This window comes from Saccostrea cucullata, unplaced genomic scaffold (assembly GCF_032062105.1).
Source record: "Saccostrea cucullata isolate Sc308-1 unplaced genomic scaffold, CSIRO_AGI_Scuc_v1 ctg1688, whole genome shotgun sequence".
Lineage (NCBI taxonomy): Eukaryota > Metazoa > Mollusca > Bivalvia > Ostreida > Ostreidae > Saccostrea > Saccostrea cuccullata.
In genome coordinates this window covers 57,179-74,892 of record NW_026939140.1, presented here as the reverse complement: position 1 = coordinate 74,892, position 17,714 = coordinate 57,179, and the positions used below count along the sequence as shown (strand labels likewise).

The 17,714-nt window shown below is 33.5% G+C and overlaps 2 protein-coding genes across 2 annotated transcripts; one reads left to right on the top strand and one right to left on the bottom strand.

Moving 5' to 3' along the window:
• Nucleotides 1-1,088: 1,088 nt before the first annotated feature.
• Nucleotides 1,089-9,637, top strand: LOC134252317 (kelch-like protein 3). The gene is made up of 4 exons (XM_062734758.1): nt 1,089-1,144; nt 5,432-5,783; nt 8,730-9,071; nt 9,212-9,637. The coding sequence occupies exons 2-4, from the start codon at nt 5,456-5,458 to the stop codon at nt 9,547-9,549; spliced, it is 1,008 nt and encodes a 335-aa protein (XP_062590742.1). The 5' UTR covers nt 1,089-1,144; nt 5,432-5,455; the 3' UTR covers nt 9,550-9,637.
• A 6,081-nt stretch (nt 9,638-15,718) lies between these two features.
• LOC134252315 (heat shock 70 kDa protein 12A-like) lies at nt 15,719-17,418 on the bottom strand. Its single transcript, XM_062734756.1, has 3 exons — nt 17,212-17,418; nt 16,816-16,963; nt 15,719-16,423 (listed from the first exon to the last, which is right to left on the bottom strand). Exon 3 carries the CDS (start codon nt 16,308-16,310, stop codon nt 15,771-15,773), a length of 540 nt encoding a protein of 179 aa, XP_062590740.1. The 5' UTR covers nt 16,311-16,423; nt 16,816-16,963; nt 17,212-17,418; the 3' UTR covers nt 15,719-15,770.
• Between the last annotated feature and the right edge of the window lie 296 nt (nt 17,419-17,714).

Here is a 17,714-nt window from a genome sequence, read left to right as displayed (position 1 = left end):
GTTAAAACTTTAGTTTTGTACTTTTTTAATGTAAAAACTACTTAAACAGCAAACTTCCACCAGAGTTCGTTAATTTGTACCAAACTGAGTGCAGAGACGCAGAGGACTATGCATAGTTTAATTTCTTATACATTCAATATTGTACATGCACAATACATGAAGAAAACCGGCATTGTCGCATGCATTTTTTTTCATGTCACGAGGATATTTTAACAGATAAATATAAGAAATAAAAAAAAAAACAGATAACGCAAATTCCAGTTTCTGAAAGGAACTTCAACAATTATATAAATTGGTTTACGGCCGATTTTTGACGCTTGCGTCAATATGTTTCTTGTATAGTTTGTTCTAACATTTGCATCTGCAACAACTTGTGTTTAAAATGGCCGGGTTGGGAAAATCAGGACCGGGTCGGAAAATTCTAAACTGAAAACATGGAAAACCTTTTTTGTTTTGAAAATAACTGAAATATACTAATATATTTGTCGCAGAAATTACTTACATTATTCAAGTTCTATATATAATGGTATGCTGAACTTCAACACGAACCCGAATCTCCAACCCATGCAGTTCTCGTTTTGCCACACTTACCCTACAGTTTACAAAGTGTACACACGAGCAGGCCAGGGATTGAAAATTCCGTCATTTAATAATACACACACACACAGAATGATTAATTTTTTCTTTAAGAACAAATTGTATGATAATTAACGGACTATAAACATGTACTTAATACAATTGTTGATATAGTATTATCAATTCATTGGTGAAAAGATATGAATCGAAGAATGACCTAATTATTCTCTGTTATCAAACACGTAAAAAAAAAAAGGCTGAGGAGGGAGCGAGCGTAGGAATATTGATATTTTTTATTTGCATTTCGGGGGGAAAGTGACTTTCTAATGAAATTTTGACGTTATTTTTGATTTCTTTAACGTATGACATACACAACTTTACTCTTATCATGAACAATAATGTTGTATCTACTTATCATGATGGAATTATTTTGGTCGGACCAATATGTGTGAGCTGCCGCTGAATACAGTTATATATCTTGCAAAGATAGTATGCATTGATCGAATATATAGAAAAGAAGCAGAATCTATCGTCTGAAAACTTCACAGAAAAGTATTAACGGTTACAGGTAAGGGATCGTATCATTTGTATCCAAAAATTTGCTTATGATTGCAACTCATCTGCAAAACAATGCGCCGAGCGTTCCGGAAATACTTGCATATAAACAGTGGTAAAGCACTGTAACCTGGTAAGTGTCCGAGAGGAGTAACGTTACGGTTATGCAAGCCAAAAGGCTATTTTTAGCTTAAATTTGGGAATTTTCAGTTGTAATATCACACTTGGTGAATATGTAATAGAAGAAATATATATTTTGTTTAATTAAAAAAGTCAAAGTCTCTGAGAAACTAAGAAACTTTGGGGTGGAACATGGGGGGGGGGGGGGGGGGGGCACTAAGCCAAACTCTTGAGATTTTCCATTTTTAGCTCACCTGAGCCGAAGGCTCAAGTGAGCTTTTCTGATCACATTTTGTCCGGCGTCCGTCTGTCTGTCCGTCCGTCTGTCTGTCCGTAAACTTTTCACATTTTCGACTTCTTCTCAAGAACCGCTGGGCCAATTTCAACCAAACTTGCCACAAAGCACCCTTGGGTAAAGGGGATTCAAGTTTGTTCAAATGAAGGGCCACGCCCTTTTCCAAGGGGAGATAATTATGAATTAGAGAAAAATTAATGGCATTTTTAAAAAAATCTTCTCAAGAACCACTGGGCCAGGAAAGATGAAACTCATGTGGAATCATCCTCAGGTAGTGTAGATTCAAGTTTGTTCAAATCATGACCCCCGGGCCTAGGGTGGGGCCAAAATGGCCGACCCAAGTTTTACATAGGAATATATAGGAAAAATCTTTTAAAATCTTTTTCTCCAGAACCACTGGGCCAGGAAAGACGAAACTCATGTGGAATCATCCTCAGGTAGTGTAGATTCAAGTTTGTACAAATCATGACCCCCGGGCCTAGGGTGGGGCCAAAATGGCCGACCCAAGTTTTATATAGGAATGTATAGGAAAAATCTTTTAAAATCTTCTTCTCAAGAACCACTGGGCCAGGAAAGATGAAACTCATGTGGAATCATCCTCAGGTAGTGTAGATTCAAGTTTGTACAAATCATGACCCCCGGGCCTAGGGTGGGGCCAAAATGGCCGACCCAAGTTTTATATAGGAATATATAGGAAAAATCTTTAAAAATCTTCTTCTCAAGAACCACTGGGCCAGGAAAGATGAAACTCATGTGGAATCATCCTCAGGTAGTGTAGATTCAAGTTTGTTCAAATCATGACCCCCGGGCCTAGGGTGGGGCCAAAATGGCCGACCCAAGTTTTACATAGGGATTTATAGGGAAACCTTTTAAAATCATTTTTTCAAGTACTTCAAAGCTATGATTAGTGATATTAATATGGAATCAGCTTCAGGTAGTGTAGATTCTAGTTTGTTCAAATCATGAACCCCTAGGGGGGTTAAAATTTACCCCCCCCTCCCCCCCCCCCAAATAAACTTTCAGTTCTGATCTGATACGCGTTTTTTCCTAGCCAATGTGCTCAGGTGAGGGCTGTGGCCCCTGGGCCTCTTGTTGAATTACATTCTTTCAAGGAAAAATTCACACCTGTTCAGCCATTGCAAGCATTCTTATTATATTTTTGTTCAACTGAATCTGTAAATTGTCAGTTGATGCAGACTTGTCAAAATTTTTTAAAACACTGGTAGACATTTAAGTTTTAACCAGGTCCAGTACAATCACTAGATTTAGCTACGTAGGTAGAATTACTTACGGAGCTTTATTTACCTACGTCAGATAGCTTTATTTAGCTATTTCAATGTAACTTTTCAAAATTTTTCTTTTTATGTAAAAGAGACAAAAAAATCGCAATTAAATGACTATTGTTATTTATACTAGGGAGGTTTATAAAATGAAATTGGTATACAGATATATCACATGAATATCTAGGTCAAGTTCTGTGTTGGGTACGTTGCACCATTTTTGACAGAGTTATGTCCCTTGGACCTAGAAAAAATTCAATTATTTGCAGTTTCCGTTCATTTTCTTTGCAACTGTAGTACATACTGAAATGAAATTTGGTATACAGATATATCACATGAATATCTAGGTCAAGTTCTGTGTTGGGTACGAGCGCACCATTTTTGACAGAGCTATGCCCCTTGGACTTAGAAAAATTTCACATTATTTTAGGGGTGCAACGATACGCCTACCCCACGATACGATACGTATCACGGTATTCAGTTCACGATACGATACGTATCACGATACAAGACATAGTTGGTTAAAAAGTTGGAAGTTTGTCATTATATACTTAAAATTAAAAAGTTTTATCAAATGTTCATTTCACTAACACTAGGAAAGTGATAACATCCTTCGACCTGTTAAATATGAGACTGGAAACAAGTTTAACTGCTGTTCTGCAGTTTCATTGACCTCATGTTTCGTGCGGAAGCCATTTTTAAATTGTAAACAAGGAACCAAACAGATGATTCTGATAATTACGGACAGATTGAACCGAACAGTGATATCAGTTTCACATATCATGAAGTTGAACCGAACCGTGGAGAAATAAACTGCGGTATACCGTCAAACTGTTTATCGTTGCACTCTTACATTATTTGCAGTTTCCGCTCATTTTCTTTGCAACCGTTGCAAATACTTAGTGTTTTCCCTTTATTTCAAAGTAAAGGGTTACAAATAAGTTGTAACAGGCTAGGGGCTGAGGTTTATGAACAAAAACTCTGTGGACCTAACAACAAATTTTTATTTCAAAGCAGCATTTTTGTCAAGTCAATTGGCCGGTAGCCAGTTCTTAGGGAAAACACTGAAATTTCATTTCAGTATTACTGAAATGAAATTTGGTATACAGATATATCACATTAATATGTAGGTCAAGATCTGTTTATTTGCAGTTTCCATTCATTTTCTTTGCAACTGTTGCACCATACTGAGATGAAATTTAGTATACACTCAGATGACTATCTAGGTCAAGTTCTGTTTTGGGTACAATCGTGCCATTTTTGACAGAGTTATGCACTTTTCGACTTGGAAAAATACCAAATTGGGGGGGAGGGGGCATAAGCATTTTACAAACATCGCATGTTATTTCCGAGTCGGAGATAATTCGGTTATTGTTTTAAATTCTGCGATAACTTTGAAACGCAATTGATTTAAATTGTGTAATTTACAGGAAAGTCTTCTCTTTATATAAAGTAGCAAAACAAATAGAAAGATCTTTTTAATTTTAGATAGTCAGAACTTATCAAAAGTACGCCATATATCACTTTAAAAAAACAATCCAAAGCAGAAATAGGTTAAATATTGCTGCGTTTGGACAATTTAAAGCAAAACATGTAATTCCATTGTTTGGTTAAGTTAACTGTCCTCTCTAATACGTGCTGTGAGGCATGGCTGAGTATGATTACTTCACATTGTGCTGAATAATTACCGACCTATTAATGTGTTAACCGGAACTGGACTTCTTTGTCATTTCATTCAAGGAGTATTAACTGTCATACATAGCCCCAAAACTTTCAGAACTTTGATTGCCATTGCGCAGAAAAAGACATTTCTTCAAGAGGGAATTTTTCATGAATTGTTTTCGGATGAGTTCAAAGTTGAAAATGATCACTGCATCAAAATTATATTTTCTGCACACCCTGAGAAAAATGATTTTTTATAGAAATTAATTGATTTGGTTGCTAAATAAAGCTACCTCAGGTAGGTAAATAAAGCTAAGTAAGTAAATCAAGCTTAACGTAGCTAAATCTAGTGATTGTACCAGACCTGTTAACATGACACATATATTATGCTCATGAATGCCCTGTTTACACACACAGTAGTTTAACTTGAACCTGATGTTATTGAGATTATTATGGTGATTCAGACTGGATGTGTAAGAATATTCCAGTGAGTTTAATTTATTAAACTAAAGCTATTTAAAAAAAATAATAAAATAGACATTTAAACTGTACACAATGCTGGTGTGTCCAGGTTCCTTTAAAATTTCATCATTTTCCTGGCACTACAAGTCCAACAAATTCTTATTTGTAATATTTAAAATGTGAAATTATACTGTTCTTCCTCAACCAAGAAAGCAAATCTCCTTGAAACAATATTTTGGGCCAAGCTTCAAAAGTATTTTAAAATATACATGTATAATTTTTAAAAATCATGTTCAAAAGAAACAAAAAAATTAGTTTTTTTTAAATTACCTCATTTAGCTTTCTTCATACTGCTCTACAGAATTTAAAGTGGTATAAGGTTAGCTAATTTTCAGGCTGTACAGTAAATTTTTATTTTATTGCCATTTTCAACAAGTTTCAATGTTTGAAAAAATTTTCACCTCAGCATACCATTTTACAGTTTACTTCAAGATAGAAGACAAACATGGCCACTGCTTGTAAGGTACCTAAACTCTGCCTGGAGAAGTCCAATTCCGAACCGAAGGAATCGTGTTCTGGGGAAGACGAAACCCAAAAAGATGAACCTAAAACAGCCTTCCCTCCCACTGACGTCATCCTGGAGGTAGAAGGAATGGATATACACCTCAATAAACAGGCATTGGCAGATCACTCATCCGTGTTTAAGGCCATGTTTGAATCTGAATTCAGCGAAAAAAACAAAGATAGGATATCTTTACCTGGAAAGAAGTATGGAGATTTTGTGACTTTTTTACACACGTTTTATTACCCTGGCTTCCTAGCTCCTATTACTGGTAAGTTTTATTAAAGTTTGTTTGATAGCCATGACTTGACCCTATTGACAGCATTACCTGTCACTTAGAGCTACACTGCTGGATTACTTCTCTGTTTGTATTTCTGTCTGTCTGCTCATATTTCTAAATTTTTGTACATTGATGAAAGGGTAAAACTAGAGGTGCTGTGAGCAATGAGCTCACCAAATGAATAAATGATAACCCACCTCCTAAGGGTTATAATGGCACAGTCCATGTTTTGACATTTGCCCTGGGAGACCTGAAATAACTGTTAGATCAAAAATTAAAATAGGAGTTGGAGAACTGCATATTTAGAGTTGGGATAAGAGATAGGTACTCCAAAGCGTAACAGACAGACGTACAGATGGACAGACAGACATCCTGACTACTGTATACTCGCCTGCTTTTCATGCGGGAAGGGGTGGGGGATATAATAAGTGAAATAGTCTTTTAGTCTTTTGGGGACTTGACTTCCAGAGAAATTGCCATTTGGTAAAACAAACGAATCAGTAATTTTTTATCTTCCCACTCTGGTAAAGTTCCTTTACTGGCTTTAATTTTAAATTAGCAAATGAAGAGTGCATTACATAGGAATAGATGACATTTGGACCCTTTTGAGATTTATTTGGAATGAGTCTGCCATTGAAATTGACAGTTTTACTGAAAATTATCATTAAATAGATTAATAAATATCATAAAAATATTTAAGTAATATGAGCTGCATTTTTTGAGATTTTATTTTTTTTTTGCTGTTAAAATGTGCTATTTTGACAAATCTGTATGTAATTAAATGGTTTACAAGTGTTTTGATTCATGGAAATGAAGAATTGGTGATTTGTTTGACTTTTTTGTTTACTTATTTTTTTTTCTCCTTCATTCATAGTCATTAGCAGGGTTTCAGATTGAAATAAGTAACTATAGGACATATGGCATATTTACCAGAAAAGTTATAAGCCATTCTGTCCTAAACTTCATAAAACTATAGGCCAATAGAAAAGTTCAACTTACTCAGATTTCTCTCAAACTTTTACAAAAAAAAAAAACCCATTTATTTACAAAAAATATTCAAAAATGTTTATTAATCCTTTTTTAATAAAGTGGAAAATTATATTTTGGTTCTTTTTTAAACAAATCAATTATTTAATTTATTGAAACAGAATGGGATTTTTTTAAATTCCATTCAATGGGTGTTTTACTGATATTAGTCCTACCTTTCATTTCATTTATTTCTTTTTATTTTATTACAAGTTTTAAAAATAGTTATCCAGAAATTAGACTTGTATTTCTCATTACATGTATACATGTAATTACATTTACAGATTGCCTGGACAAAAAAATGTTTTCCTTTGTATAGTAAATTTTGCATTATTGTCGTTTCCTGCTATTAGGCTATTAGTCCGACCCTATGTTCAACCATGGCGGTAAAAATATCAACATGACATGGATCCCTTCGATGTTTTAAACATTCATCACTACTTTTATGCTCATTACACTTGGATTTGAAAATAAAACAAGAGTATTTTTTGTCAAGATCTAATACCCAAATGTCATTGGCTGATTGAATATGCAGTTGCAGAAAGTAGTGAAAAAAACCCAATCTGATCTGAATGGGGAACTGGCCTTTACATAGAGAAGTTAATCGGCCATTATGTCTGTTCAATGTTAAACTTATAGGCCATTTTGGCAGGTCAATTTGATTTTTTCCTGCCATTTTGAATTTTTATCGGCAAGTGGCCGATGGCCAACGCCAATCTGAAACCCTGATTAGTTTTGAATTAAACTTTAACTTAGGTAGAAGTTAATTTCAGCTGGCCTAAGCAAAACATCATATGAGAAATTTCATTATTATACTTTCATGTTAAATACTACAATCTGATTGGTTTAGATGCAGTTGACAATCCGTTCTATTACCCTCAGCCATAGCAACACACCTGGCAATGGGTAACACAACAGTAATGTCACATGCGTGGAAATTATGCGCGTACGGTTCACCGTAGAATTCTCAAAACGTCAGTTGCGCGTTTGAAAGAACCGGAATAAACTTGACGTCAATAAAAGCTTGCGTCCGATGTAGCTTACTTGAAAACAACAAACGACAGACGAAACATGCTTGCAAGTGCAAGAAATAACGAACCTTTAGATGAAAAAGAACTCTTACATTATCAAATTAACAATAAAGAGGTCAATAAATCTTTTTCAATGTAGCGGGGAGTTTGAATGCTTTCTAAACGTGAACGTAAAGACGATCGACGATTTTTTTTGCTGACATCCTAAATCAAGAAGACATTCAGTATAATAAAATAAATGGTGCCTGTTTTGGAGGGTAACAGTTGAAATTGACACCCCTCAAAAACCATTGTCAACCTCCGCTGACCCGTCAGTTGACAATGGTTTTCCTTGGGGTGCCAATTTCAACTGTTACCCTCCAAAACAGGCACCATTTATATAATGTTACACTCAACTACATGCAATACTTAGGCCAAGCTTTAAAAATTCTTTATTTGCAATTGCCGACCTATAATTTACAGACTGGGTCGGTAGGTAGGCATTCTTTTTTTTTTTTTTTGAAAAAAGAGAAAAGAATATTTCAGATTGTTTGTTAGATAATAAATAATAAAGCTTTTCATAGGTCTACTAAACACGAATAAGCTCCACTATTGTTATAAACCACTGAAAAAAAGGAGTCAAAATTAGAAAAATGAAACAGTTTCAATATCCTGAAAAAAATTCAAAAAAAAAAAAAAAAAAAAATTAATTTACTAAAGGGTTAAAAAAAAGTTTGGGTCAGGTACATTTTCAGTTAGTCAGTAGGCAACTGCAAACAAACAAATTTTTATTTTAGGTCTTATGTAATATTTCTGATGATGTAGGGCAACTAATTAACTTCGCCTCAAAAAGAATAGACAATGTTTATTCAGCCTCTACTTCCTTTTGATTTATTAACAGAACAAAATGTACTGAGGATAGCGTGTCTGGCAGATGAATACCAAATCATTGACGTCAAAGAGAAATGTGAATCATTTATTCTGGAAAACTGCAAACGTGCATGTGTGGAGGTAGACTATCGCATTAAAACAGAAACGGTTGTGGAGTATGCTTCGTATGCAGAGAAACATAATATGAAGACTGGGGGTCTTCCTTTGATTATAAAACTTTGTTCAAAGTATGGGACAGAAACCTTGAAACAGGCCAATTTTGAAACAAAAGTTACAGCTGATACACAACGAAAAATTCTGGAAGTACGATGCAGTTTCCTGGAAAAAGAATTGGCATCTACTTTAGAAAAAGGTAAATAATTCATACATATACAAGTTTTAATGTTTCGAATGAAGCATGTTATGTGTAACTGGATACAAATACATTTCTTGATTAAAATAACCTGACATTAACATTAAGATCCTCACTAGGAATTCTTTTGCCTTTTTCAGGTGATGGAAATATTTTAAAATCACTGGAACTAGCCTGGGCAACTCAAAATGAGGCCAAACTGGAAAAATACGAAGACAGCCTTGTGTCCACTTGCAGACAAATTAACGTAGAAACTGTGGAAGGTCTGAATGGGACCATTAGCACGGGCACACTGTTAGATTACATCATTGCTGCAGAACGATTTAAATTGAGAACTCTGTTATTCCTAGCTATTGAGCTAGCCTCTAAATGTCCAACTTCAATGTTAAAAAAGGAATATAAATACATAAAAATTTCAAGTCTAACAAAATCTAAAATAGAATCCAGAAGGCTGCAACGACTAGAAAGTAAATGTTAACCAAAAAAAGGAAACAGCAAGTTATGAATAGATAACATTTCTAACCAATCCTAGGTAGCGAGCAGCAATTTTTGTCAAAGGATCATTCTGTTTGCAACAAATCCTTTTTTTTTGTACAATTGAATCCTTTCTTCTGAAGTGGAGAGTCATATCTCCCAAGATACTGTTATGCAAAAAAGAGAATGTAGTTAAATCACTTCTCTATTTTTTTTTTTTTTAAGAAATCACAAAAGTATGTAAAAGCGTGATTTTGATGTATTGATGTTTGCTTACAAAGTCTAATACTGTAGATTTCAAAGGCTATAGGGGGTAAGCTTTTTCAAATAGAAAAAGGTAGGGAAAACTATATTTTTGATACTAGTAACTATGTGGAATTGTAGGGATAATTTGTAAACATCACTAGAATATCTTTTGTTTAAAGCACATCATATTATGTTTTAGATTTTTTCATTAAAAAATATCAGTATTTGTTCATTTCATTACTTGTCCAAAGTCATTCCTTTTGATAGGATGTAATTAGGTCACCTGAGTCAATTAGGTGACCGATTTACTGCTCTCTGATTTTGTCAATCATCATATTGTTCGTTGTTTGTCGTCAATTGGTCGACAACATTTGAATATTTTTAGCTTCTTCTCTTGAGACACTGAATTTGGACATGTAGCATCTATGGATGAAGGGGTGTATTCCGAGTAAATTTGTGAAATTCATGGACCTTACCCCCTGGGGCTTGAGGGGTGGGATTATAATCATCAACATTAATGAAATCTCAAAAAAAGTATTCTTTACTCCAGGACATCGAGCAGTCTAACTGTTGGTACGACTGTAATGGGCATGGAGCTCTCTACAAAAATTGTGAATTTTAATGGCCCCAGGATCAGAGGTACTGGTACATTTAGCAAGACTATAATGATTATATTGTGAAAAGGCATTAATTCTTCCCTAATCTTCTCTGTTCTTGCGTACATGTATTTTGCCGATTAATGAAGTACATAGATATGATATAAAGTAAAAGGCCGTTTCCAAAATTGTGAAATTCATGGCCTCTCCATCAGGGGTTCTGGTGAGGGCTGGGTTAAAATGTTTATTTGGTGAAAATGCATTAATTTTTTTTTTAAAATCTTGGTGTCAAACCAATGAACTACTAGAACATGTGTACATAGTCATGATGAGGAAGGGTGCCTTCACAAAAATTGTGAATTTTATGGCACCTGAGCCAGAGGTACTCATACAATTGCAAGGCTATAATGATTATATTGTGAAAATGCATTAATTCTTTGACTGAATTCTTCCTGGGTATTATGCCGATAATCTAAGTACATAGTTATGATGAGCAAGGGTGCATTTTTCAGAAATGTGAATTACAAGGCTATTAAAAGGGATAGGGGGTCTAATGATTATATACTGAGAATGATTTTAAAATGCTTTGAAATGCTCCTCGGTATTAATCAAACATTTGTAATGAGCAATCAGCAAGGTTGCTATTTCCCAAATTGTAGAATGTGTGGCCTGTGGGTCAAGGGTTGTTGTCGGATTGAGCATTACTCAATTCAAATGATGACCATTTTTGAACCGATTTCATGATACGACGGGTGATCAAAAAGTTCACGAACTAATTGAATAACTTCCATAAAGGAAACAATATTTGGTTTCTGTGTTGATTATATTTTACATTAGTCCTCTCCAACATTAATGAACATCAGCCACTGTTCTGCTCATGTGCGAATCACGTGATATTTGTGGTCACGTGACCCCCTCCGTAGCGTTCTGTCACAAAAGTTGAAAGATTTTTCCGAATTTTATATTTCTGTCCATGTCAGTTAATTTTTATAACAAGAACAGTTCATTCGTCAGAAATCGTCAAATCTCGGCAACAGAATGGGTGGATAAGAATATCCTTTCCAAAAATAAGCATGGCAACCATTAAAAACACAAATCTTCTGTTTTGGGAGAGAGGTTTATTCAAGGTGGATAGCGAATTGGTGCCTCCTTTTTATCATATCTAATATGTTTAAAATCTAAAGTAAACGATATCTTGGGTTTTTAATAATTATATTTTTGTTCAAATATTCAACTATTTTTCAAACTGTAATTTGGAGGTCTTTGATAGCAAATTCCTTAATTAAAAACACATATCTTTTCAAACTTGCTTTCACTGGGCAACATGACAGGTATCATTTTTAACCATCTGCCTTCCCTCACTAAAACGATCAATCCAATCATTGATTGAATTTATAGGAAGTAATTGGTCTAAAAAATTGTGTACAAATTTTTATATGCTACGGCAAAGGGCTTTCAAAGATATATAATAAATTGTACAGTCGTTTGTTGAACGAGTGAAACTTTGACAACCATTTTTCTTCACAAGTGACCTACATATTGACGTCATTTTCATATTGTGACGTCACAAACAAGGAACAAAACTTTATTCGGCATATATTTAAGAAATAAGGTATCATTTTTTGAGTGTTATTGGGATGTAAAACGGGTTGGTCACGTGATCAAATCCCATAAAGCCCGAAGGGCTTTATGGAAGATTTGATCATGTGCCAACCCGTTTTACATCCCAATAACACTCAGAAAATGATACTTTATTACTTATATTTACATTTGTGACTTATTCATACTTTAGATTTGCCTGATTGTGACTTTTAACGTGTGAAATGCATTATTTTTCAAACCCAACGGCATGTATGTAATCCACTGAACGCGCGTCGACCCTTTATGACGTCACTGAGAAATTACGTCGAACGTTTATCCATACGAACATCTATGACCTCTTGACCCCGTACCTGTATTTATACAGTTATAAAAACGCTTGCTTTCAATAGTATTATATAAAGGAAAACATTTGCAAATGTAAATATTATTTATAGAACTTGTGTATGGCTATGTGTGTACCAAATTTTATTCTAATCTAAATTGTGGTTTTGTAGATAAAGAAATAGTTCACGAACTTTTTGATCACCCCTCGTATATTTACGCGAGTTTCATTTTTGGAATGTACAATTTTTGTTGGTTAATTGTGTGACTTTGCCTTACTTAAAGACAACATTCGTTGAGGTGAGCTCTGTAATCACTGATTACCTATGTTGAAATTTTAAAGAAATTTGAGAATTGTTTGTTTATAAAATAATATTCAGTGATATGTGTGCATTACTGAATAGAACTTACTGTTGTCCTCATAAGCATGACCAGTCAAAAAAGAACAAACTCGTAAAAATCTGTTTTAATGCAAGGGACGTAGCCAATTAAATTAATGTATATTCTTCATTCTCATTCATACTATTTTTAACGTTATTGATAACCATTTCTCCCAAGAAGTGCGTAGTGGAAATAACTCAAATAATGTAGGAATGAAAGGGCATCGCAGTTAATGAAGATGAAATGCACCATTTAAGTACAACATAACATTTTACAAAAAATCATTACCTAAAATGTTCTTTACCTAGGGATACTTAATTCCGAGTTTCGTCAAAATTGACGCAGTGATTTTAGAGCATAATGTGAGGATGCTAAACTAACGACTTATTGGACAAAAGAAAACAGAGAGATTTCATTCAGAGAAGTTGAATTAGCTAATGTAAGCAAACATACAATATTTTTCAGTTGATGTTTTAATATCTCATTTTTATATCTTAAAGATTTCGGCTTTGTTTAGCAAGATAGAGACTAAATTAATTACATCTCTATACAATTCGCTTACTATTTCAAATTACATTTTTAACATGCATTCAATCATCGCCAACAACCTCAAAAAATAAATAAGGAATTATGTCTCATTTATTATTATGGTTAAGTTAAAGCTTTTCTTAAAATTAATAAATGTGTTTCTATATACTGCGCCATTCTCTATACAAAGTACAAAAAATATATACTGAAAGGAAAAAGAAACGCAGGGTAAACCTTTGAGGTGAATTAAATTTGTTTGTCTTAAAATATGTTTTAGTTTTCCTATCTAACTTTTAAAATCATCTTTCAAAAAGATATAACCAAAGTCCAATTGATTTTGTCTAATAATTCATGAGTTATTGAAGCTCAAATGACGATACCCCCCAAAAGTGAAAATCAAAAACTCTCATTATCTTCATTGTCTCTCGAGTGCATCTGTCAGAGCTTTATTTCTCCTTTGCATGGAATTTCATCAGAGTGTTTATCTTTCAAACCCTGGCTATATATGGCATGAGTAATCACGCAAACAAATAAGTCAAACGACGTGCGCATGCGCCAGTGAGAGGAATACAACAGTAAGTTCACTGGCTCAAAAAACCAAATTGCGGAATTTTTTTCTTTCAAACTTCGTATGAATGTAATGATTATAATCGTCTACTGTATAATTGGCTGTTTTTGTGGTAGAAAGGTGGCGATTTAAGAGATGGCATGACGAAAAACCCGCTCGTAACAATAAACATGGCTCAGTTTCGCGTTAACGTCATCGTCACGGTTGATTGAAAGCCATTCCAGACCCTCTCTGACAAGGGGTAACAAGTTTTATGGGGGAAAATTTAAAAGAAACTGCATAGTAAACCGTTGTTGCCTTTTTCATTAATTGGGCAATTCGAAAACAAGACCCCATTGAACTTCCGTAAACTGTACCAAGATTTATGGCACGCCAAATTCACAAAAATTAGATAAACCTAGTTTCACAATTGATAAACTAGGTTTATCGACTGTAAACTATAGTTTACAAACCGTAAACTATAGTTAACGATTCGTTAAGTATAGTTAACGATTCGTTAAGTATAGTTTTCATCTGTAAAACTATATTTAACGGTCGTTAACTATAGTTTACGAATGCTAATCTAAATTTATCTGTCTGAATAAAGCGTTAACAATAGATTTTGTTGATAAACATAGATTCACGTTTGTAAACTATAGTTTACAATCGTAAACTATAGTTAAGAGTTGTTAATCATAGTTTCACAAATCGTGAAACTATATTTATCATATCGTTAACTATAGTTAACGGTTTGTAAACCATAGTTTACAAATCGTGAAACTGTATTTATCAGATAATCTATGTTTTGCAATCGCAAATGATTGTTTTCGATGTTAAGTATAGTTTACGGTTGTGAAACGTAGATTTCCGCGTTAACTATGGTTTACAGATGTAAAATATAGATTAACGTTGTTAACTATAGTTTACAGTCCGTAAACTATAGTTTACAACCGATAAACCTAGTTTATCGACTGTGAAACTATGTTTTGCTCATTTTTGTGGATTTGGCGTGCCATAAAGATTGCAAGAAATTAATAATGTCACTTGATATTGAAAAACGATATGCATACCTCATATGCATCAAATAATGCAACAAGATTTGTTGACAAACTCGTCGTTATCGAAGAAGAAGGTATGGTTTCCATACAAATTTTGCCATGTGATTTTCTAAAGAATGAAACTGGTGTATAAGTTGAAAACTCATGCTTTTTAAATAATTGAAATTCAATGCAGAAAAATCATACAAGTCATTTTTCTCACATGTGTTTTTAAATGCTAATTATGACGTCATAAACATAAGCATTTTCCCGTATTTTCTTAAAAAGTTGCAGAAGACACCAATTTTCAATGGAATTTTCTTTCAGATAACATTGTCCACAGGCATCGCCCACAAACATCTTGAGATATGTGATTTGTTATTGAATTTTGCATAAAATATCAAAAAATTAACGTGGGCGACGGCTGTGGACACTGTTTTCTAAAGGAAAATCACCCTTGAAATGTGCCATTTTGAGGCTTTTTCTGTTGAAAATAGAGAAATGCTTCACATTAATGACGTCATATTTGCAGAATGGTAAACCTTCATACCATATTCTTTCCTGATTTATCAGAATCATTTATTTAAGTAATATTTAAGCCAGTTTCAAAACTTTTTGATGTCATTACATTTTTAGGGCGCAATAAAGCTAAAACCATACCTTCTTCTTGCACGTGTTTTGGGCTTTTTAGCGTTTTCCCTACGTGACGTCATAAATCTTAAGGTTGAGTAATTCTGAATACTGATTTTGGTGCACAGGAACTAAATTTCTCTTCTGACCAATTTTCGTAATTTTCGGTCATGTGGTCAATTTTTTTTTCGAACATTATGCTACCCTGCGTTTCTTTTTTCTTTCAGTATAGTTTTTAATGTATTTTCATACTACCATGTATTTACATTTGAATATATGTACACTATGAAGTGATGACTACTAGTATAAAGGCTGCCTTAATGAATTATAGAAATAATTACATTTCTTTGCCATGATACTTATATCCATAGTACACCGCACCTTTGGCCACAACTAGGTCGGCATTTTTTGGTATTACAACAGTTCGCAATTTAAACTTTTTTCGCACCGTTTTCTGCACTAAAGGAGAATTCGCATATCCACCAATTACACACACGCATTTAATTTCACTGCCCATGTCATCTTTGAATTTAGTATCGATTGTTTTTTCAGTGATATCCAACATTGGTTTAAACAATAATTCCATTACTTTAACTTTCAGACGTAGATAAAATTCGTCATCCTTATTCACACAAGTGATGGAATCAGTAGAAGTTCCTTTACCTTTAAGGTATCTTTCTATTGAATCTTTCAGAGGAAACTCCTTTTTTATCAATGTCTTCAATCCCGAGGGTATATGTAATTCCACATCTTTATTACTGAATGTGGACTTGTGTGTCTTTGCACGTTCAAATGAGAGAAATAAATCTTGAAATTCTGCATTGTGTTGTTTCTGAAAATTTCCCATTTCATGGTGCCCAATAATTATGTTCATCATATCACGGAATTCCTGGTCGACCCCTTCTTCTTTCCATTCCTTTCGATATTGATTTCCAACCACACGGTCTGGCTCTTCTTTTCGTGAAACAAGAACAGTCAATTCACATGCAGCTGTAATTATAATTCTTATAAATGTTATTTTCATTCTTAAAGAAATTTCCAAATGCATCGAATTCAAAACAGAGGCACGTACACATAATCGTAAATTCATGAAATCTGCTTAGAAACCATTTACAGAAAGGAATAAACAATTGTTATGCAGTACATGTATTTTATCTTGCATATTGTATATAATAACAATTTTCAGGTGAACTTTATCAAAATATTAGCAAAGAAAAGAGCAACTATTGATTAAAAATCTACTTATAAACCGAATTCATATTTATTTTTAGGGAAATAATATACATATTCTTAAGAAAGTAATTAAAAGTGAAATTCCTGAATGATTAATTAAAAAATATATATGTCGCTAATTATAGAAAGATTATTTTTTATATACTTACTGGATCCTATATCCAGAACAGCATACTTTGTTTTCTCTTGAAATGATAAATGGTCAACATTGAAGTTCAGACATAAAACATCCGCCTTCACTTCATGTAAGAATGGAGAAACCACCTCGGCTTTGGTAACTATCGTCCAATTTTTTATCTATGTAAATTTTAAAATATCTTTTTATTAACTATTATATACTTAAAATTTTTTCTTCTACTAGTTGATGTAATATATTAAAGTTTTTTTTTATCTTACAGAAAGGGGAAAATGAGTAAACAGAAATAAATTAAATGTAGACGAAAAAGAAATCTATTTATCTATCCCCCCATTTATTAAAGTATGTTGTTTAAACCATTTAAAATTTGTTTTCAGTTTCAGTATTTTATGATGTGAAAGCAAATAACCTCTGAACTATTCAAGGATGTTTCAAGTTTTTCTTCTAAATCAGCACCTTTCCAATAACTTGGAATGGTAATGAAATATTCAATTTCATCTGGTTTTTTTGCATTAGCTGCTTTCTGGTGATTGGCTTCCTCATGGACTTGCTTTGCCACAAAATTTATTATTTTGGAATATTTTTCACTATCACTGAATTTAGGATTTGCTTGCAAAAATTTTATAAAAATATGGTAAGTTTATTAAGATTTTATGAACATATGCATTTTATGAAAAAAGTTACAAAACATTCAACTTACAAATCGATAAATTGCACTCCCTCTTACCTCACCAATCTGTTCCATTTTATGGATAAAAGTGTAGTCTTTAGCTTTCATACTTTCTCCTTTTTCGGTGAATTCCCTGATTGCATCGTAACCAAAGATTGTTTTTTCTTTTTCTTTTTTCAAAATAAGAATAGATGTTGGCTGTTTTCTTGTGGGGTTTCTCTTGTTTTCATATGTCTGAACTC